At 38.2% G+C, this 23,609-nt stretch overlaps 1 protein-coding gene across 3 annotated transcripts in view; it reads right to left on the bottom strand.

The window, feature by feature from the left end:
• AMPH (amphiphysin) overlaps positions 1-23,609 on the bottom strand; it is a 248,808-nt gene that overhangs the window by 65,424 nt on the left and 159,775 nt on the right. For 2 of the 3 annotated variants that reach the window (XM_011944512.1, XM_011944514.1), the window contains exons 9-11: positions 22,952-23,034; positions 20,465-20,603; positions 18,777-18,905 (exon numbers count right to left, since the gene is read on the bottom strand). In XM_011944512.1, coding sequence (XP_011799902.1) covers positions 18,777-18,905; positions 20,465-20,603; positions 22,952-23,034 — 351 coding nt within the window. Of the gene's footprint in view, positions 1-18,776; positions 18,906-20,464; positions 20,604-21,581; positions 21,591-22,951; positions 23,035-23,609 lie in introns of all 3 variants that reach the window. The other variant, XM_011944511.1, reaches the window with a different exon arrangement.

Raw genomic sequence — 23,609 nt, 5'->3', positions numbered from 1 at the left:
GCAAGGACAAAAAACCAAACACTGCATGTTCTGACTCATAGGTGGGAACTGAACAATGAGAACACTTGGACACAGGAAGGGAAACCTCACACACTGGGGCCTGTCATGGGGCTGAGGGAGGGAGGAGGGATAGCATTAGGAGATATACCTAATGTAAATGACGAGTTAATGGGTGTAGCACACCAACATGGCACATGTATACATATGCAACAAACCTGCACGTTGTGCACATGTACCCTAGAACTTAAAGTATAATAATAACAAAAAAAGACACACGCATGTGTGTGTTCATTGAAACAATATTCACAACAGCAAAGACATGGAATCAACCTAACTACCTATCAATGAAAGCACACCAACATGGCACATGTATACATATGCAACAAACCTGCACGTTGTGCACATGTACCCTAGAACTTAAAGTATAATAATAACAAATAAAGACACATGCATGTGTGTGTTCATTGAAGCAATATTCACAACAGCAAAGACATGGAATCAACCTAACTACCTATCAATGAAAGCCTGGGTAAAGTAAACGTGATACACACACACACACACACACACACACACACACACACACACCATGGAATGCTGTGCAGCCATAAAAAGAATGAGATCATGTCCTTTGCAGGGACATGGATGAAGTTGGAGGCCATTATCCTTAGCAAACTAACACAGGAACAGAAAACCAAATACCACATGTTCTCACAAGTGAGAGCTAAAGGTTGAGAAAACATGGACACATAGAGGGAAACAACACACCCTGGGGCCTATTGGAAGTGGAAGGTAGGAGGAGGGAGAGGATCAGAAAAAATAGCTAATGGGTACTAGGCTTAATACCTGGGTGAGGAAACGATCTGTACAACAAGGCCCATGACACAAGTTTATCTTATGTAACAAACCTGCACTTGTACCCATGAACTTGAAAAAAAAGTTTAATAAAAACTTGCCCTTTTCCAGAGGACAGCATGAAGGTGGCTGCCATATGCGTACTCAGTCCACTCTTGTCCTAGTGGCCTCATCAAGTGAGATGCAGCCTTCTTCCTCTCCCTGGCAGTCTATCTTCTGTTTTAAGACCCCATGTGTCCCACGTGGAAAAAACTGTCACTGAATCACTTCTGCCTTCAACTAATTTAAAAACATTCAAGTCATACAAACTCCACTGGATTAAACTGGAAATTGTTAACAGAATGGTCTCTAGAAAATCCACAAATATTTTAATCATTCAGAATGATCTCTGCAAAATCCATAAATAATACTCTTCTAAATAACCCATTAAGTCAAAAAAGAAATCAAAGTGGAAATGAGAAACCTGAATGGAAATGAAAACAAAATATCAAAATGTATGGGATGCTACTAAAGCAGTACTTACGGGAAAATTTATAGCACTACACTCCAATATAAGAAAACAAAAAAGGTCTGAAATCATTAACCTCACCTTCTTTTTACCCTGAATACTAGAAAAAAATATAAACAGAGCAATAAAACCCAAAGTAGAAACTGGAAATTATACAGATTAGAGTGGAAATAAATGAAACAGAAAACAAAAGATAAAGTGAGAACAAGAAAAGGAGAGAATCAATAAGACCAAGGGCTAGTTATTTGAGAAGATCCATAAAATTAATGAACATTTAGCCAGTCTAATTGGGGTAAAAAAGAGAGAGAGTGAACAAGGATGCAGATTACCAATATTAGGAATGAGAGAGGGGAGCATCATCATAGATATTAGAGATATTAAAAATTAATAATAAAGAAATATGATGAACCACTTTATTCCAAATACATTTGACAATTTGGATGGAATGGACAGATTCCATGAGAAATACAAACTACAAATACAAAGATCTCACTCAAGAAAAATAGATACCCTGAACTGCTCTGTATCTATCATATAGAAATATATTAAAACAAAAGAAAACACAACAAAACAGAGCCCAGATGAGTTCTCTGATGAATTCTATCAAACCTTTAGGCAACAAATAATACCAACACAAATTTAACCAGCACACTGAAGGGGAGTAACTGATTTTCAGTTCAATTCATTCAATACCATTACCCTGGTATTAAATCATAAAAACCCTTTTCTTAAAAAAAAAAAAAACCTATAAACTAATATTCCCCAAGAACAGGAATCTAAAAATTCTAGACCAAGCTTTAGCAAGCAGACTAAAAGATATATAGATTAAAAGGATAACAAACCATCACCAAATGGGGTTCATCCTAGGACTTCATGGTTGGTTTACCATTGGAAAACCAGTAAGTATAATTCACCATATTAACAAACTATAAAGAAAACTCATATGATCATCTTAAGAGATGCAGCAGAGCATTTGAGAAAATCCACAATAATTCCTGTTTAAAAGTCTCTAAGTAGGAATAAAAGGCTGCTTCCTCAATCTGACAAAAGCCAGCTAACGAAACCTACAAGTAACAAACACTGTGTTCAAAAGTGAAATACTACATGTTCTTCCTCTAAGATCAAGACAAGGATGACTGCTTTACTACTTTTACTCAACATTTTTCTGGTGGTACAAGAATGAAATAAGGTAGGAAAAATAAATAAAAGGCACCTAGACTGCAAAGAGCGAAGTAAACTTTCTTTATCCATAAAAGATATGATAATATATATAGAAAAATCCAATGAAATCTACAAAAAAGCTATCGAAACTAATAATTCAGTTTACCAAAACTGCAGATACAGCATCAATATACAAAAATCAGTTGTACTTATAGATAACAGTGTGAACATCCAGAAAAAAACAAATTTAAAAACAAGATTTATAATAACAACAGAAATATAAAATACTTAGGGATAAATCCAACAAATGATGTGTAATGTCTGTACATTGCAAACTGTAAAACATGGCAGAGAGAAATTAGAGAAGATCATTAATAAAGGGAGAGATATATTGTGTCTATGCATCAGATGACTCAGATATCATTGATCTATAGACTCAGTACAACATGATTCAACATCTATACTGCTTTGAGTAGTACCCCCCACCCAAATTTCATGCCTATCTGGAACCTGTAAGTGTGTCCTTAATTGACAACAGGGTCTGAACCAATATAATAAAATAAAGATGAGGTCATACTGATTAGAGTGGGTCCTAATCCAGTGACTGGTGGCCCTGTAAAAAGAGGAAAATTTGGATATGTAGACGCAAGAAGAATGCCATGTGAAGACACAGAGCACACAGACACACAGGGAAAATGCCATGTGATGACCAAGGTGCATACTGGAGTGATGTATCTGCAAGCCAAGGAACCCCAAGGACTTTCAGCAACCACCGGCAGCTAGGAGAGAAGAAAGGAATGATCCTCCTAGAGCCTTCAGAGAGAGCATGTCCCCACTGACACCTTGATCTCAGACATCTAGCCGCCAAAACTGTTACAGAACATTTTTTTTTCGGGGAGGGGGGGCCTTTGTATTTAAGCCACTCAGTTGTGGTACGGCAGCCCAGGAAATAATGCAATATCAACTTACAGTTGATTCTGAAGTTCATATGGAAATTCAAAGGACCTAGAATAGCCAAAACAACTCTGAAAAAGAACAAAGTTGAAAGAATAACCCTGCTGACCCTGATTTCAAGATATTACAAAATGACAATAATCAACACAGCATGCAACTGGCACAAAAGTAGGCAAAAAGATCAATGGATAATCATCTAGTCCAGAAACATAGCCATATATATATACAGAAATATTCATTTCTAAAGAAATAAATTCCAACACATTGTATCACATAAAAAAATTAACTCCAAATTGGTCATAGGCCTAAATGTAACACCTGAAGATAAAATTTCTAAAAATTATTAAGAGAAAACCTTGTGATCTTTATCTTGGGTTAGGCAAATACCTTGTAGATGTTAAATAAAATATATAATCCATAAAAAATTGATAAATTGGATTTCATCAAAATAAAAAAGTTCTACTGTTCAAATGACACTGCCAAGAGAATGAAAAGAAAGCCACATATTGGAAGAAAGTATTTGCAAATCTTATCTAATGAGGGACTTGTATACAGAATGGATAAAGAGGTCCCAAAACTCAATTAAAAAATAAATACACGAGCAAAAGTTTTTAACAGGCACTTCACCAAAGAAGATAAGTGGGTGTTAAATAAGCACATGAAAAAATACTTAACACCACTAGTCATTTGGGAAATGCAAATTAAATCAAAATGAAATACCACTATCACTTACTAGAATAGCTAAAATGAAAAATACTGACTGATATGGTTTGGATTTGTGTCCCCTCTCAAATCTCATGTCAACTTGTTATCCCAGTGCTGGAGGTAGGGCCTGCTGGGAGGTGACTGGATCATGGGGGCGGAGTTTTCATGAATGGTTTAGCACCTTCCCCCTTGGTACTGTATAGTGAGTGTCAAGAGATCTGGTTGTTTAAAAGTGTGTTACACCTCCCTCCTCTCTCTTCCTCCTGCTCCTGCCATGTGAGACAGCTGCTCCTGCTTTGCCTTCGCCATGAATAAAAGCTCCCTGAGGCCTTCCCAGAAGCAAATGCTGCCATGCTTCATGTAAAGCCTGCAGAACCATAAGCCAATTAAATCTCTTTTCTTTATAAATTACCCAGTCTCAGGTATTTCTTTATAGCCATGTGAGAATGGCCTAATACACTAACCATGCCAAGAGTTGGCAAAAATGTGGAAGAACTAGAACTCTTATGCAATGTTGATGAAAATATAAAATGGTACAAACACTTCCGAAAATCTGTCAATTTTTTTAAAAAGTTAAATGTATTCCTAACGTATGATCTAGCTAGTTTATCCCTAGGTATTCACCCAAGAGAAATGAAAGCATGCATACACACAAAGATTTGTATACAAGTGCTTATGGTGCCTTTATTTATAATAGTCAAAAATTGAAAACAACTCAAATATCCATCAGAGGGAAGGATAAATCCATACAATGGAATACTACTCAATAAGAAGGAATGAGCTACTGATATGTGCTACGACATTAATTAATTTCATAATTCAAAAAGTATTCTTTTTTATTCTGTATGATTCCATTTATATAAAATTCTAGAAAATGCAAACTAATGTGTAGCAACAGAAAGATGAGTGTTTGCCTAGAGATGCTGGTGCCCATGGGGAGGAGCAACAGAAATTAAAAAGTGGCTCAGAAAACTTCTTGGGGTGACATATATTCATTATCTTGATTCTGGTAATGGTTTAATGGCATATACATATGTGCAAACTCATCAAATATGTGCATATATAAATATGTACAGTTTATTGTGGATAAATCATATATCAACACAGCTCACTAATAACATTAAAAAGAATCTAATAGTGGGAGACAGGTTAAACCTACATTCTCTTAACACAGTGCTCTGCTAATAATAAAATAAATACTAAATTGACATGGAAATACTTTTGTTATATTTGTACTAAAAAATCATAAATTAAAAAATTGACATAGAATGATCACATTTCCAAAAATACACATTTCAGTTACTTTTTTTTTGTTTTATCTTTTGAGATGGAATTTCACTTTGCCCAGGCTGGAGTGCAATGGCGTGATCTTGGCTCACCGCAATCTCCGCCTCCTGGGTTCAAGTGATTCTCCTGCCTAAGCCTCCCAAGTAGCTTGGATTACAGGCATACACCCCCATGCCCAGTCAATTTTGTAGTTTTAGTAGAGATGGAATTTCTCCATGTTGGCCAGGCTGGTCTTGAACTCCTGACCTCAGGTGATCCACCCACCTCGGCCTCCCAAAGAGATGGGATTACAGGCATGAGCCACTGCACCTGGCCACATTTCAGTTACTATTTAAATGGAAAAAAAGTGTCATTTTACACAGAAAATTAGTAAAAGTGAGTTTTCCTGGGGAATAGACTTTTACTTTTGAAGTTTTACTTTTTGCTTCTTTGTAATTTACTATTTTTTTTACATTAACTATGCATCCTTTTGGGCATTATTTTTATAAGCCTATCAGGTAAAAGAGATTTCAATATATAACTACAGTCATAAAACATTTAGTAGTGATACATCTGTATGTAGTTTGCAATTATTTGATTGACCCAGAAATCTAGCCTCCAGAGTAAACACACAACACATTTTCTGAGGATCTTAACCTTTAGAATTTGAATAAAATGTATAAAATCTGTAAACACCTCAAAAAAACCATTTAGAACTAAAACACGTGGTCTCTAAACCATCCTCATGGCTGCATGCAAACAGACAGAGAAACACACATGCGCACACACACACCCATACACAAAATTTCTTTAATCAACACAGTATTATAGTAAGCCAGATTACCATGAGGGCATAGAGATTTTCATCTTTTCATCTTCTAGAGATTTTCGTCTTTTATTCTTTCATTAAACATATTTTGAAAACCTTTACTATATCCTAGGTATTGTGTCGGACACTTGTAACTTCCCAATGAGGCAAAAGAGGTGGAGTAGGAAGCTTAAGACAGAGAGGTGAAATAAAATCTTTAGGAACAAGGCCACTCAGAAGTTATCTTTTATGTAATAGAAATACTTTTCACGTAAAAGTCACAGTTTACAATTTCTAACAGTGAGTAAAGTTTTAGCATTTTATCAATAATTACAATGAAGCAGTGGCCTAGGAAAGTTTACCTTCGTGGTTAGAAGCCTATAACAGGATTGCTCCAGATTGGTACATTACAGTAAACATGAGTCATATAGCACATGGACAGGGTTCAAGTGCTTTATGTTGCACTCTTAGAATGGAAAATCTTTCAGTCATTTAAAATGAGATTGCCAAGTATTTGTTCCACAGAGTTTATTGTAGTATATTAGTCCTTTCTTATTTGCAGGAGATATGTTCCAAGACCCCCAGGGGGTGCCTGAAAGCACAAATGGTATAGATAGTACTGAACCCTATACATGCTATGTTTTTTCCTATACATACCTACCTATGATAAAGTTGAAGTTATCAATTAGGCATAGTAAGAGATTGACAACAATAGCTAATAGTAAAATAGGACAATGATAACAATATACTGTAATAAAGGTGAATGTAGTGTGAATGTGAATATAGTCTCTCACTCTCTCTCTCCAAATATCTTACCGTTATGTAGTATTTTTGGATCATGGTTAACCATGGGTATGTGAAACCATGGAAAGTGAAACTGTGGATAAGGGGAGATTGCTGTACAGAGAATTAAAAGGATAGTATAATGCAGATCGTTTTACTCACAATCTAGACCTATAGATTGCTCTCTCACATTTGCTTTATGTGCATACCTATATTTACGTAATCCTGAAATGCTCTAGGAATGAGTTGACACACAATAAACTAGACCTTCCAGGAAACTGTTTTCCTACTTTGTTTTGTTTTGACTTTGTTTTTTATCAGAACAAGTTGGTAGGTTGCAAAATCATTCTTAGTGTAGCATGTGGGTTTTGTTCATTGCTTTTACATATATTATGACTAACAGCATAAAAGGTGACAGTCAAGAGAATAGAGTCAGCAAGGAAGAGGGATAGGACCTGTGCTTACAATGAGGTTCTGCTATGACTAGTGGAAAGACAGATGGCTAAATTGGTTGAGTGAAGGCCCTCCTACCACTGTATCATGGTATTTACCAATAATGTCACTGATGTGTAGCAACCTGAAGAACTTTGCTAATATCAAAACCCAGACAAGTTCTAGAGAACCTGCATCCTGGACACTAAGGATACAAAGAATGATATCGATTTTTTCATTTACTGAATGCCTGGTACTGCTCTCTTTTGGGTGCTTACAATGCAGTCACACACAGCCTACAGCATTCTGCTTTCCGCTTCTGCACTAGGAGAGGCATGGTTCAGCAGAAAGATGACACGTTTGCTCTTCTAGAAAGTAGGACTAATGACATGTAAATCACAGGATTGATGTCAAGGTTAAATTGAATGAGACCTCGCAGAAAGATATTTAGTAACTTTCTCTGTTCCGTAGACAGAAAAAGCCCAGGCACTGTTAGCGGCTCTGGAGTCAGAACCTTGAAAGATAGCGAGGCCTAATGACCCAATGATTTTAAAATATTTTCAGAATACCAGATGATACATAAACCGCACTGTTTTGTTACTCCTGCTCAAGGAATGGAACAATGATGTTGGTAATCCACCAGGGCAACGAACTGACTAAATTTGGGCTTGATATGCACTGTGTAGTTTTTCTTCCTTCTAATTTTCATCTTACTAATTCTTTCTGTCTTAAAATAATGTTAACGTGTTTACTTTGAAAAATAGCAAGGGAAAGAAGAGGCAGCTGGTCCAGAAATATGTTATGTTGAAAAGCCAGCGTGGTATTTAGAACCAGGTTACAGATACCCAGTAAGTGAGAGATGCATATGTTCATAACTGAAGGCTGGCCCCATCAGGATTACATGGGTGAAAAAGCCATCTAATGGACTGATTCTGCAAGTTGAGTTCTATTTCAGTTCAATTGGCTAGGGAAAACAGTATGATTTAATGAACTTAAAAAGTAAGATGCAGTCTTAGGCTGGAAAACAGAGACATAAGAGTAGAAAAGCCAATGGTGCTCAATTGGTCCCAACACACAGGATTGAAAGGCTGTGCTCATGTCTGCCTGGGAGCATGGTAGGCATCCTATGGGGTGATGAGCAGAGCTTGGAGAAATAAGTGTGGATGTTCAAGGGATAATTTTTCTGGATTTGTAAAGGGGAACTCCTATCAGAGAAAATATGCAATATCACAGTTGGGAAAAGATTTAGGAAAAATAGTTGGGGGTATCTGCTATGAAAAAATCCTGAGACAGGCAATATTCTGAGGACAAGAATTGAAAAAGAGAGAGAAATAACCTTGTACATACACACACATACGTATGTGTGTGTACACATATACACACACACACATACACACATATATACACATATATATACATATATATATACATACACACATACATGATTGCTTTATTTTTTGTCTTCATCTCTTGTTAGAATCATATTTATATGGAATAGATTTGATTTCCAGGGACAAAATATCTTTTAAATCTTTATTTCTTAAAGTGTTTTACCAAATACCATTTCCTAGGAAAGCATATTTTGGGAGTGAAGGAGAGACTGTCTGAGAAATTCTGCCCTAAACAAAGTTGAATGGAGTTTTGTTACAGAACTTTTCAGAGCCTTAAACGTGCCGATGTAAACTGTGAAAAATCAAAAGGGATGTAGCCCCCAAGTCTCATGTAAACAGAGACTCCTTTTTCAAAGCATCTAATGATACTAGTTTTCCCCAAAAACATACTTTGGGAAACGTTGTTTCAAAAGAATGATGTAGGGACACAAACACACAAAGAGGGAGGGAAAGAAAAAGAGAGAGAGAGAATGGACTTCCAAGTTCTTAGGAGGGAAAAATAGGGAACAATTTTTTGAACCTTTGGAAGATCCATTTTTGTAAACACAGAACCAGAAAAGCAAGATAAACCATTGGGTCATAACCACGGGGCATCTCCCTATAAGCAGATAAGGACATTTACCAGAGAAAATTCTATGCTACATTTAAAGTTTGGGCCATTAGAGGGCTCTCCAGACCTAATGGATTTCTGTCTTCAATCCCAGGACACACTCAGGAGAGAATCATCACCGTGATGGTGCTTGATGGAGGAGACATACAAATCCGTCCGAGACTGGGTACATTTCAGTCACTACACTTTGAGCTTTCTGGCAGGATTAACACAAATGCTTTTCTTCCCCCATTAAGTGCATGATAAAAATAGCAAGCTGGGGACATAGATCAATCTTCTAAATGTAAATGACTCATTTAAAAAATTAATATTAAAATAAATGTAGACGGATCATCCTCTATTGTTATATGTGTCAGAGAAAACCTTTTCAGGTACATCTAAGGTGTCTAGTTTTCAATGCTCTACTTCCTTGCAGTTAGCATCTCGTTTTTTCCAGGTATTGCTATTTATTCACTTTTATCTATTTATCTGTAGATTGTCAAACACATTATTGTCTGGATGATACAGTTCATTTCACTTATAATATGCACCTCGACCTACAATCTGATCAACACATCCAATGTTATAAGCACACACGTGTATGTGTATGTGTCCAACCGCCCTAAATATGGAAGACTTTGAGTCACACTAGTTTTGAAGAGAGCAGTTATGAATGGTCAATCATAGCACACACTTGACTCAGCTGGGTATTTCCCTGGAAGAAATCTGTTAATTCACTGTGGTGCTTTGTTAATGGTCACTGACTTGTGCCATGTGGAATCCTGACAGCTTAAAACAGTGGCTCCCAGAGTGTGGTGCCAACACCAGCAGCATCAGCAGCATTTTCCTAGGAAATGCAGATTCCTGACCTCATCCCAGACCTGCCAAATCAGAAACTGCTGGATGGGCTGAAGTAACACAAAATGGCTATTTATATCTACAGAGGAACAAGCCACTTAAGAAATTGCCAAGATGCTTCAGGAAGAGAGAGCATCTGTATATTTTTAATTAAAGCCAGATTATGTCACTCAATAAACCAGAAAGCAGACAGAAATATAAATCCCCGTTTCACTCCCTCATTTGACATCTTAACATGGGACAAATGGTCGTTTAGTCCATGGAAACACTCCAAGTCATACTCTGTGGTCCAGCTGCTAGAGTCATGTTGCTTTTCAGATTTAGAAAAATGGCAGAAACCCCTTTCTGACTCCTCCTCAGATTAAAAGAAAACAATAGAAATAAGGCTGTTTCCCCCAAAATGCACTCCTATAATGTCTCTCATGCTTAGTTATTCCAAAATTGCCTGGAAGATTGAAGGATGTGACACACAGCCAGTGAGATATAGGAGGTATTGATGGAGAGACGCTGAAAGCTCCCAAATTCCTTTCCCAGCAGCCTCAGGGTTATGCACAAAGCACTAGCAAAGCCTAGGCAAGCGGGCCCGGGAATAGTGTCCTCACAGGAACTGCAGCTGGAACATGCTTCTGTTTGGAAAGGCACTTCCTCTCCCCCAGTTCTTGACTTTTCCCATCACTCTCACTCAACAGTACCAGCAAAAGTTAATGCTCTTTTAAGTACTTAGGGGACTCTCCTGGTATCTGTAATTTTCAAAAGTGCTTTGATTCTTTTTCCCCACACCATCAAGTGTCCTGACCTATGAGCCAGCAAATTACAAATAAAAAGAAAAAACATTTAAAAAGAAAGAACACTTCTGAACCCCATCTTTACTTCACAATGAGTCTGCATGTCATGTTGTCTCTACTTCAGTTGCCTTATCTACCAAATTGGGATGTCCTCAGCTAAGCACACAAGGCTTCTAGGTGACCAAAGTCTCTATTTGTGATGGAACTGACAGGATGCTCTTGGAGGGTCCAGGTCAAAGCAACTGAGTAAGGGTATTGTTGCCTTAAAACACTCCGAGTTCGAGAATTCAAGTAGCGAACAAAGAGAATGAAGCTGGGCAGTAGCAAATGCAAAGGGACTGTACAATTTTGGAAATTAGAATTGCTCAAGTTTGTCCCAGGGCAACTGGCAGAGGCTGGGTAAGATCCTTTAGTGCTAAAGACAACTATCCCTGGTGGCATCTCTGTATCCACAGACAAACAATCTGGCCATGCACTGATAAACACCATTTCCCCTTCTCAAAGGAGCTGCTAAATCACATCTCAAGCCCCAGTTAATTTGATCAAACTCAGCATCTTATGCATACAAGAGAAGAAACAAAACAATAGCTCAAAGCATTTTGCCTATTGATAAGTGTGCTTGAAAAGGATGAAAAACCATGATTTGCCACTGCATTGTGTCTGAGTTTTTATTTTCTGAGGTCCCTATTATTATCAATACACGATTTCTGCCATTATCAGTAGGATGTGATTATAATTGGGATATTATGCATATTGTAGTTATTGATGTACTCAGTAATTATAGTACTGCATTAGCACCTCTTGTAAAATGTAAATATTATTCCAGACCCTGAGAACACTGAGAGGAAATAGTATCACCATGACTTCTGTATGGTCTTTTACTTGTAGAAAAAAGAAATGGTTCCAGTGACATTAGAGGCAGCTCCAGAAGTCATGATAATTCTTGAGTCAATTAAAAACAAAAACAAAAACACAGCCGCTAGCAGGAACAGGCCTGGAAGTAGCTACGTGAACCCAGGTATATTCAAAATCAGTAGGAACACTGACTTTCATTTGCCAATTCATGTCAATAATATGCCCCTGTTGAAGGACAAAAGACTTAAAATTATTCACTTCTTTCAATTTCATTTCCTATTCTCTACTAAGAATCAATATAAAGGCAATAATAGAAGACATAAACATGAAATAATATATAAAAAGATGTTTACTGAAGTGCTGGTGGAGCAACAAAAAAGTTGGAAGCAACCTGCGGCCAGTAATCAGGGGTTGGTACAACCAACTGATAGAATACTATGGGTGAATATGTTTTTGCAAAGATAATATTATGACACGAAAATATGCTCAATAAAATTAAGTAGAAAGGTCAGAAATACATGATAGTACAATCTCAATTTTATAGTGCAAAATTGATATATACTCAGTGATTTGGGAAGACTAAAAGAAGACAGACCAAAGTGTACTAGTGGTCATATCAGAGTGGTATGACTGAAGTGATTATTAAAATTCTTTTTTTTTTTTTTTTTTGAGATGCAGTTTTGCTCTTGTGCCCAGGTTGGAGTGCAATGGCACAATCTCGGCTCACTGCAACCTCTGCCTCCCGGGTTCAAGTGATTCTCCTGCCTCAGCTGTCATTACAGGCATGCACTACCACGCCCGGCTAACTTTTGCATTTTTAGTAGAGATGGGGTTTCTCCATGTTGGTCAGGCTTGTCTCGAACTCTCAACCTCAGGTGATCTGCCTGCCTCGGCCTCCCAAAGTGCTGGGATTACAGGTGTGAGCCACCGTGCCCGGTCTAAAATTCTTTATTCTGGGAGACTGGCTCAAGACGACTGACTAAATAAAACTACTACATGCCTCTTCCACAGAGCGGAAGCAAAATAGCAAGTAGATATTCACACTGTGAATAGATCACCTAAGAGAGAACACTGGGATTCAGTAGAGAAGTGATGGGAAGCACTGAAAGCAAGCAAGGAGAGGGCAGCAAGGCTTTCCTCAGCTGGGATCCAGGAGAAGCTCTCAGACATGAGGAAAGGAAAAGTGAGAATCCCCAGGACTCCACATATCCACCACCATCTTTTACAATCCTAGCTATGGGAGAACCGCTCAACTGATGTGGGCTTCAAGATTTACATGGGTAGCTGCCTAGGGACCACACAGAGACATTGTTCCAGAGAGAGAACTCACAAGGACCTCCATAGGCAACCATGTCCTGAGTGGTTGCAGCTTGTAGGTATTCTGAGCTAAGCCCCCAAAGGACTGCACTCTGCTCTGGGGCAGATACTGCCACTGCCATGGCCAGGCCAAGAAGGGAGAGGGGAGGCCTCGCACTTTCATGTACTGCTAGGAGAAATCCTACGCACCTCTGAGGGCTGCTGTGGAACCAAAAAATGAGAAAATTGCACTCTCCACAGACCTGCAGCTACCTGCCTATACTACACCACCTTAGAGTGGTCCCACCCTCCCCAGTGGCAGTGGGTGCCATTCTGAGATCCTAGCTTCCAAAGGTCTGCATCCCTCCCTGGGGCCAAGTCTGATGCTACTGCTGCCACCACTGGGCCAAAGAGGGAGAGGGGAAGCCAGGTACTTTCAGACACTTTGTAGACAAATCCCACTGCTGCTGCTGCAGGCTGCAGTGGGACCAAGGCACGAAGAAACTACTTGTCCCACAGCTACCTCCCTACACTGCTCCCACCATGAGAGGCTTTGATCTCCCTAATAGCAGATCCACAGGACAGTGTGGTGCCTCCTACACCTGAACATTTTGTCAGCAGGCTAGAAAACCACCCTACCCAGCCTGTCACAACCAGTGTCAATGTAGCTTGACCTTAGGACAAGCTACTGAATCAGTCTTGTCACCCCAGTACTTCAGCATGCTGTTCAGGGGCCTGGAAATCTCCCAGCCCAGTCTACCGCTGTTGGCACCTGAATATTCCTCCTAGGTCTGAGATTGGGCCAGCCCAACCTGCCAAAGCTACCACAGGTGGCACCCACCAGAATGCACCACCAATAGGCCAAGGGACTGGCACACCCAACCTGTCACAGCTACCACAAACACCAGAGTGTACCACTTGGGTTCCCATGCGTTACTCCACCACCACTACTGACATCACCCACATCACATCAGCTGCCCAGAGATTTGAGAACCTGACCACACACTCATCCCACTGCTGCCACTACCAATATCTCAGCAAGCCACCTGGAGCCCCAGAATCAGCCTGTCTGGACTCACGAACGCTGGAGTTAGTGTAACCCACACTGGGGCCGAGCACAAGCATGCTCTGCCTACCACTGCCACCACTGGGGCCCAAAGACTGGTCAACCTGGCATCCTTGTCCTCAGCAAAACTTTACCCTGGCCCTCCGCTAGCAAATGCACCCTAAGTCATTGAGGAAATCACAAGTACAACTGACACTATTTATAGCCAAATAAATCATACAAAGATCACACTAGTACATGTGGCCAAAATCAAAGCCAAAATGCCCAACCCAACCAACAACATATATACATCTTCAGAGAAAAGCCCTCCCCTAACAAAACCAATTTCAAAGAATTGGAAGAAGCAACCAGATTGGAAATTGGAAATTGGAAGTTATACCAGATGCACAGATATCAACACAATGAAACAGAAACATAAAGGAATATGGCAAGGAAATATGGTACTTCCAAAGAAACAAGACAAAGAATTCAAAATATTGATTTTTAAAGAAGCTCAGTGAGATACAAGAAAAGTTTGAAAAGCAAAGAAATCAGAAAAACATTTTAGGATATGAATGAAAAATTTACCAAAGAGATATTTTTTAAAAGAAACACATAGAAATTTTGGAACTGAAGAATTTATTGACTGAAATACAAAACACATTTGAAAGCTTCAACCAGAGACTAGATCAAACAGAAGAAAGCATCTCAGAACGTGAAGACAGGTCTTTGAAATACTCCAGTGAGACAAAAATCAATAAAAAAGAATGGACAAAGCCTTCCTGACATTTGGGACAATATAATGCAATGAAATATTTGAATTATTGTTGTCCTTGAGGGCCAAGAGAAAACAAATGAGCTAGAAAATCTATTTAACGAAGTATTAGATTGAAAACATCCCAAGTCTAGCAAGAGACCTAGCCATCCAGATATAGGAAGCCCAAATATCCTTAAACAGATATAATGCAAAAAGGTCTTCTCAATGCTATATTATAGTCAAACTATGTACTAAGGCAAAAATAAAAGAGAGAATACAAAGAACGGCAAGAGAAAAGCATTTGTTTATTTATTTAGTCAGTTTATCTTTTAATTTAATCTGTTTTCTTTCAAGGCTCTTATTAATATGTGAAGTTTTGTGACTGTCATAATGTTAATTGCTTTCTGGTCATTTTGTGTGTGTGTGTGTATACATGTTGCATATATATGTCATACAATGACATACATGTCACCAGGGTTTGGTAGTATACTGCAGTAGTACCATTTGAGTCATTTCTCTTCCTCATTTGTGTGTTTGGTCTCATAAAATGATTGCGGAGGGATGGAGGAGGTGGGCAAAGGTAAAATACTACCTACTGGGGACTATGTTCACTATCTGGGTGATGAGATCATTAGAAGCTCAAACCTCAGCATCATGCAATGTCTCCATGTTACAAAACTCCACATGTATCCCCTGAATCTATAATAAAATAAAAATAAAGAAGTCTCCCAACAAACAGAAGCCTAGAACTAGTTTAATTCACAGCCCAACCCTATCAGTATCAATCCTCCTAAAACTATTCCAAAAAACTGAAGAGGAAAGAACTCTCCCTAACTCATTCTACAAGGCCAGCACTATCTTAATACCAAAACCAAACAAAAGCACAACAACAAAAAGAAAACTATAGGCAAATATTCATGATAACATAAATGCAAAAATCCTTAACAAAATACTAGCAAACGAAATCCAACAGCACATCAAACAGATGACACACCATGACCAAGTGGGATTTATATCAGGGATATAAGGATAGTTCAACTTAAGCAAAACAATAAACCTAATACATCACATCAAGAGAATTAAGCACAAATCTACATGATTATCTCAATAGATAGAGAGAAAGTATTTGATAAAATTCAACACTGCTTCATAAAGAAAACTCTCGATCAACTAGGAAATAAAAAGAACTGACCTCAAAATAACAAAGGCCATATATGACAAAAGCACAGGTAGCATCATAGTGAATGCGGGAAAAGCTGAAAGCCTTTCTTCTATGAACAAGATAAGGATGCCCACTTTCACCTCTCCCATTCAATATAGCACTGGAAGTCCTAGCCAGAGCAATTAGGCAAGATAAAGAAATAAAAGGCATTCAAATTGGATAAGAAGAAGCCAAATTATTCCTCTTTGCTGACAGTATGACCTTATAGCTAGAAAAAACAAAAGAATCCACCATAAAAACCTCCTGAATTTGATAAATAAGTTCAGTAAAGTTGCAGGATATAAAAAAAATGAACATACAAAAATCGGTAGCATTTCTGTACACCAATAAAGAGCTAGAAGAGAAAGAAATCAATATGGCAAGACCATTTATTTACAAGAGCTACAACAAAATAAAATACCTAGAAACAAATTTAGCCAAGGAAGTGAAAGGTCTGTGTGAGAAAAACTACAAAATACTGATGAAAGAAAATGAAAAGGACAAGGATCAGAAAAATTAATATTGTAAAAATAATGATAATGCCCAAAGCAATCTACAGATACAATGCAATGCCTACCAAAATACCAACAACATTTTCAGCAGAATTAGAAAAAATCATAAAATTTATATGAAACAAAAAAAAGAGACAAAATAGCCAAAGCAATTCTGAGCTAAAAGAACAAAGCTGGAGGCATCACATTACCTGACTTCTAAACATATTACAAGTCTATAGTAACCAAAACAGTATGACATCAGTTTAAAAATAGACACATAGACCAATGGAACAAAATACAGAGTCCACTAATAAATTCACATTTTGACAGCCAACTGGTTTTCAATAAAGGTATCAAGAGCATATAATGGGGAAAGGACACCTTCTTCAATAAACAGTGCTGGAAAAATTGGATATCCATATGCAGAAAAATGAAACTGGATCCCTGTCTCTCCTGATATATAAAAACCAACTCAAGATGAATTGAAGGCTTAGACATAAGACCCAAAACTATAAAACAACTAGAAAAGGACATAGGGAAACACCTCAAGACATCAGTTTAAGGAAGATTGCATGGGTAAGACCTCAAAAGCACAGATAACTATAATAATAATAGAAAAAAAGAGGCTATATTAAACTAAATTGCATCTGCACACAAAGGAAACAATAAATAGGGTGAAGAGACAACCTGTTGAATGGGAGAAAATATTTACAGACTATTCATTCAACAAGGGAATAATATTCTGAAGGTGCAAGGAACTCAATTCAATAATTAAAAAAACAAATAATCTCATGAAAAAGTGGGCTAAGGACATAAATAGACACTTCTCAAAAGAAAACATACAAATGGCCAACAGGTATACAAAAACATGCTTAGCATCACTATCAAGGAAATCTAAATCAAAACCAAATTGAGATGTCATCGTACCTCAGTTAGAATGGCTATTCCTAAAAGAACAAAACATAACAGATGCTGGCAAGGATGTGGAGAAAAAGGAACTCTTACACAATGTTGGTGGGAATAGAATTGGTACAACTACTACAGAAAACAGTAGGGAGATTCCTCAAAAAAACTAAAAATAGAGCTACCATAAGATCCATCAATTATTGGGTATTTATCCCAAAGAAAAGAAATGTGTATATGAAAGGAACACCTGCACTTGCATGGTTATCACAGCACTATTGATAAAAGTAAAGATAGAGAATCAACCTAAGCATCCACTGATGGACAAATGGATATAGAAAATGTGGTATATACACACAATGGAATACTATTGAACCCAAAAAGAATGAAATAATATTGTTTGCAATAATATGGATGGAACTGGAGGACATTATGTTAAGTGAAATAAGCCAGGCACAGGAAAGACAGATGCCACATATTACTAATATATGGGAGCTTAGAAACAATCAATCTCATGGAGATCATAGAATAATAGATACCAGGGGCTGAGAAGGATGTGTGGGTGGAAGGAGAAGATAAAGAGAGGTTGACTAGTGGATGCAAATGTACAGTTAGATTGAACAAATAAGACCCAATATTCAATAGCAGATTAGGGTGACTATAGTCAGCAATAATGTACTATGTATTTCAAAGTAGCTAGAAGAGATGACTTGAAATGTTATCAATGCGTAGAAATGATAAATGCTCAAGATGATGGATACCTCAAATACACTAACTTGATCATTCCACATCCTATGCATGTAACAAATACATGTGTCCCATAAATAAGTAAAATATTTAGTATCAATACAAAATTTTTTTTAAATAAAATAAATTCTTCATTTTATGCTTTTCATATTTTTTCAAGTTTCTGTAAGTATATACTACACTTAATAAAAAAAAAGATAATTTTCAAATACTGTACGTCTCCCATTTAGAATGCTTCAGACTAGCCAAGTAATGAAAACAAGCCTGAATGACAATTTAAATTATATTGTTGGTTCTGGCACATGCACTTTCTTTAGGGCTAGCCCCTGAGAGTCCTTCCACCATGGGACTTTCATGGATATCCCAGCCCTGAACCAGGCACTTACCTGGGAAGGTGTCGTCACACTGATTTCTGGAACAAAGTTGTCCTCAAAGAAACTGATGATGTTCTCCTGCTGCAGTTCCTTTGTCGGGGTGACTTTAGGTAGAGGTGGGACAGGAGGCCCTTTCCTTGTCTAGGAAGCATTAAATACAAACATTAATCCAGTCAAAGACGATGTGTCAGACATGAAGGAAGGTTACACGAACAGAGCCACGTGGACAGATTGAGCTCTGATTGAAACTTGTATCTGCATATAGCAGCAAGCCTATCTGATTCAGGTAAAGAATGCTGTCTACTTGGGAGGCTCTCTGAGCCCTGATAAGCCATGATTCAGGGGAAAAACAAAACTGAGGCTCTAAGAGTCCATTCATCTCAACTCAAGTACAATACACAGAACTGCAGGGCCAGGTACGTAGACTTTTAAGGTTAAACTAGGACAATACCCTCTTCTGAACTAAACTGAAAATAATTTCTCATTTCAGAAATAAATTAAAATTTCAAAACTAAAGCAGTTTTTCATTTGAATCGGTGAGACCAGCGGTAGGCAGCTCACATTTCACTTTCCATTCATGGATTTCGAAGAGTAGAAAACTTTAAAGGTCTGTTTAATACATGTATCTTCCCAAGACCTTCCTTAGTTCAACTACATACAGATGGTCCTCAACTTACGATGGTTCAATCTAGGATTTTTTTGGATTTCAGGAAAGTGTGAAAGCAATAGGCATTCAACAGAAAGTGTGAAGATACTCTCTCATGAGGCTGGGCAGTGGCAGTGAACCACACTTCTCAGTCCTGTGATCACGAGGGTAAATGATTGCTATTATGTTCTACAGTGTACTATAATCAGTAAATTACGCAAGGTATTCAGCACGGTTATAAAATAGGCTTTGTGTTAGATAACTTTGTCTAACTGTAGACTAATGTTAAGTGTTCTTGGCACGTTTGAGGTAGGCTGGGCTAAGCCATGATGCTCAATAGATTAGGTGTATTTAATGCATTTTGACTTGCAATATTTTCTACTTATGATGGGTTTATCAGGACACAACCCCTTTGTAATACAAGCAGCATCTGTACAAGAAAGCTTGAACTGGACTAGAGACTCTAAGCTTTTCCACAGAAATTTTCATTTTCACCCAACATAGGGAGAATAAAGGTGGCAGTTTTGCTCTACAGTTACCATGGCCCAGCCCTTACTGTTCCTTTTCAATTATTTGTTCAATACAGTTTTAGTAAGTGGCTACTCGTGTGAAAATGTGTGCACCAAAAATGTCCAGAGGTACCAAAAAATGTGAAATGACATATAAACATAACTGCTTTTCTTGGCAGAACTTGCTAACTCTAAATCATTAGGAGAGGGAAGGTTTCATGCAGAGGTAGGATTTAAATGGAGCACTGAAAGAAAATAGTTTTGTAACAAGAGATGGGAGAAGAGAGAGCACGGTAGCCCGAGCATGCTGAGAACCTGGTAAGAAATCCCAAAAGACTTGAATATAGGGCATGTGAGGACATATCAAGTCAAATAAGAAGAGCAGGTGGATACCTTCACGACAATCACAATGCCTAAAGCCTCACATCTCAGTCTCCCTAACTGGAAATTTCTCTTAAAGCCCTAGCACCGTGGGATTATCCTAGATGTGGCCACCTTCACCTTATCATGAGCTCTATCCCTGAATATATTTGACCTCTTCCTACCTGTGAAGGCGACCGAGGCCGTGCTGGTGCGGGAGATGCAGGTGCTAATGTATGATTTGGACTTGCTGTTGGGCTCGGGAGTGGTGAAGGCTCCTCAGGTGGTGATGGCGTCTTTGCAATGCGGAGAGGACCCGAATCACTAGAAGAACACAGGAGATTAGGCAAGGGGCCTTCTGAAGAACAGTATTCATCTGATCAGGGGCTTTTCCATCTCAGAGAAATCCTGAAGCCTAACAGGTACTGTCTGTTCTCCTGCTCTCCACTTCCAGGTTAATTCCGGTTAATCGCAACAGTGATGGTGATAACTGGTACCATTTGTTTGCACTACACAGGCCTCATTCATATATTATCTCTTGTCTTCACAGTAGCCATGCTTTAATGTCCCCACTTTACAAGCAGTAATGTGGGGCATATAGAGTTTAAAAATAAAAACCCTAAAATCACCCAGCAATTTAGTGACTCTGAATTCAGGTCTTAGCAATGCAAGCCCTCTGTTCTTTCAAACAAGCTCTGCAAGAATCAGGTCCAAACATAAGCTGAATTGATTTTACTAGTTTCGCTTTCTATTTACAAGAGAATCTTGTCATGTCACAATCTATTAAAAAATCTGCTCTGAAAATTGTAACATATTAAAAGGCAGCCTTAGGATAGTGTTAGTAAGGATTCTGTAGAAGTGCTTTCTAATAACATTTGGAAATAAACTCACTAATTATTTCTCTTTCTAGACCTTATAAATAACTACTCAACTCAGGCATCTTGAAATGTGCAACAAAATCAGATAAGATTCCGTTTCATTTACTAAGAACCCATCATGTCCCGGCCTGTGGCCAGACGCTCAGGAACAGCCCAAATGTGATGACTAAGAAGCACCTGGGACACATCCTACTCTCTAAGAATTTCTAAAGTCTACAGCTCAAAGAAACAGAGTCTGTGCCCCAAAATAAAAGAGCATGTACACAGCAGCATGGTCTACATAGTCTAAGGGCTGAGGGAACTGGGTCCTTTAGTGAGAACACAGACACGCCGCATGATTGGGGTCGTATGTCAGCAATCATGGCCTCAGACGGAAACATAGCCCCAATCTAAGCTTAACAGAGATGCCACCGAGCTCACTCACCACCTCATTCTGCAGAGGAATGTCGAAAAAAATGAAAGGAACATTCATTAAGTGGTCATGGCCCCGCTTTTTCTTCACCGTATCTGATTTGGCAACATTAAAATTTTCAGATGAATTTGTCCCTTTCATTTCCAGGTAAGGGACCAACCCTTAATTTTCTCATGCACTTCATTTTTAAAACACTCAAATGTCCTTCTGATATTCATATTCCAATCCTTCCTTTGTGCCTAGCCCATACTGAAATAACCATACTAAAAGCAGTAACTCTGCCTCTCCTATGTATTCGTTCAGGCAATATCTTTCCCTTAGAAAGAGAAGATATACTACAGCTCACATAGTATAGAAACCACAGCAGAACCTCTAAGTAGGGCTAATCCAAAGAGCAGGGAATACGAAAATCAACAATCTCTAGAGGGATCCAAACATTAATATATGTAGAAGTTGGTTCATGTGTATGACTATGTGTGTTTTCATAAATGTATGAAAATAAGTGTCTGTATTAAAATGACAAATATAGAATGTCAGGACTCTATATTACCTTGGGAACCATGTGGTTCAATAGTATCTTTTTTTTTTCCTATTGAATTAAAAAACTGAGCCCTTCAACCAGAGAGGTTTTGAACTTACCCAAGGAAGGCAAAGCAAGTTAACTGCAAAATCAGAAAACCGAAAGTTGGGTCTTCTGACTCCCAGCTCACTAGCCTGCATTCTCTGAGTACATAAAGTCTGCGAAGAATGGAATAAAAAGGATTCCACAATCACCGGAGAAAGCTGGTGTGCAGCCAAATGCCGGCAAGGTAGACAGTTCACCTACGGATCGCTGGGCCTCCAGGGTATTTGACTGGCATACTCATAATGCAACGTGCAATAAAACAAAAACAGTACAGTGTTCGCCAGATCAAGAGTTGGGAGGTAAGAGGAAGATGAGATCTCACCTACTTCCTCTTTCCTTTCCCAAAATGGATTCATAAAAGATGTCAGCATCAATGATAAGAATCAGGACAAACTGTCATAAACTTTGGGAATTCCTTTCTTCTCCAGAGAAAATATTAAGTGCATAACAAGTTATATATTACAACAAGCATATACATTATATATTAAAATTTCACATTGTTGCTATCAGGCCTCACGGAAAGCAGAGAGAGGCAGAGAGGCAGAGTCAATGCTGTTATGACAAGAAGAATCCTAGTTGGTCACTGAAGGCCAGAAGTAAATGTAAAAGCACTGAACTAAAATTAGTGTCAGCTTCTAGTGTGAAAAGGCTCCCATGAGACTTTTGTAGGATTAATAAAACAGTATAGGCTGGCCCAGAGATTGCAGAAATTTTAACGAGCAGTACATTACAGGAGCTCCAATGAGCAGGGGCCTACCTGGGCGCTCCTTGGATGGTGAAGGCCTTGTCGGCATGCTGGTCACCCAGTTTCGTCATTACTTCATACAGTTTGTGGCAAAGCTAAGGGGACAGAGGCCACTTGTCTATTAGTCACATGTCATCCTAGTGCCAATTCAGGTTATTCTCCCCAAGAAAGAAATTGCTTATTGAGAAACTGTACATTTTATTATAGTTTGGATAGCCTCAGGATAACTGAAATTCTGTATATGGTTCAAATTTAAAATCTATGTCAAAACGGAAACAAACGAAACACAAGTAAACAAAAAAATACATATTTATTAACCAGAGTACAGCGCAGAAAACAAAAGCTTATTGTTTACATTGACTCCGCCCTTTTGAACAACAGCAACAAAAATCAATCAACAACAGAGTTGTTGATTACCTAAATATTCTGAGACCAATTTTTCATTAGCGTAAAATACCATTGGGAATTCCAACTTTATAAACTGCCTGGTAAAAGAAACAACACTGTAAAACTGTGGCAAAATCTTCAAAAGATACAAAGAACTATGTGATTACTATGAAAACCTGTAGAAATGTTACCAAGGGTAATAACGCACTACTAAAAGAAACATACAAAAGGGTGAATTCTTTGGATAATTCTATCCCATTTCATTTGCTTCCAAAATAAACCT

The sequence above is a fragment of the Colobus angolensis genome, unplaced genomic scaffold (assembly GCF_000951035.1).
Source record: "Colobus angolensis palliatus isolate OR3802 unplaced genomic scaffold, Cang.pa_1.0 Scaffold232, whole genome shotgun sequence".
Classification (NCBI taxonomy): Eukaryota; Metazoa; Chordata; class Mammalia; order Primates; family Cercopithecidae; genus Colobus; species Colobus angolensis.
The sequence above is the reverse complement of the archived record's forward strand: the minus strand, read 5'-3'. Positions and strand labels throughout refer to the sequence as shown.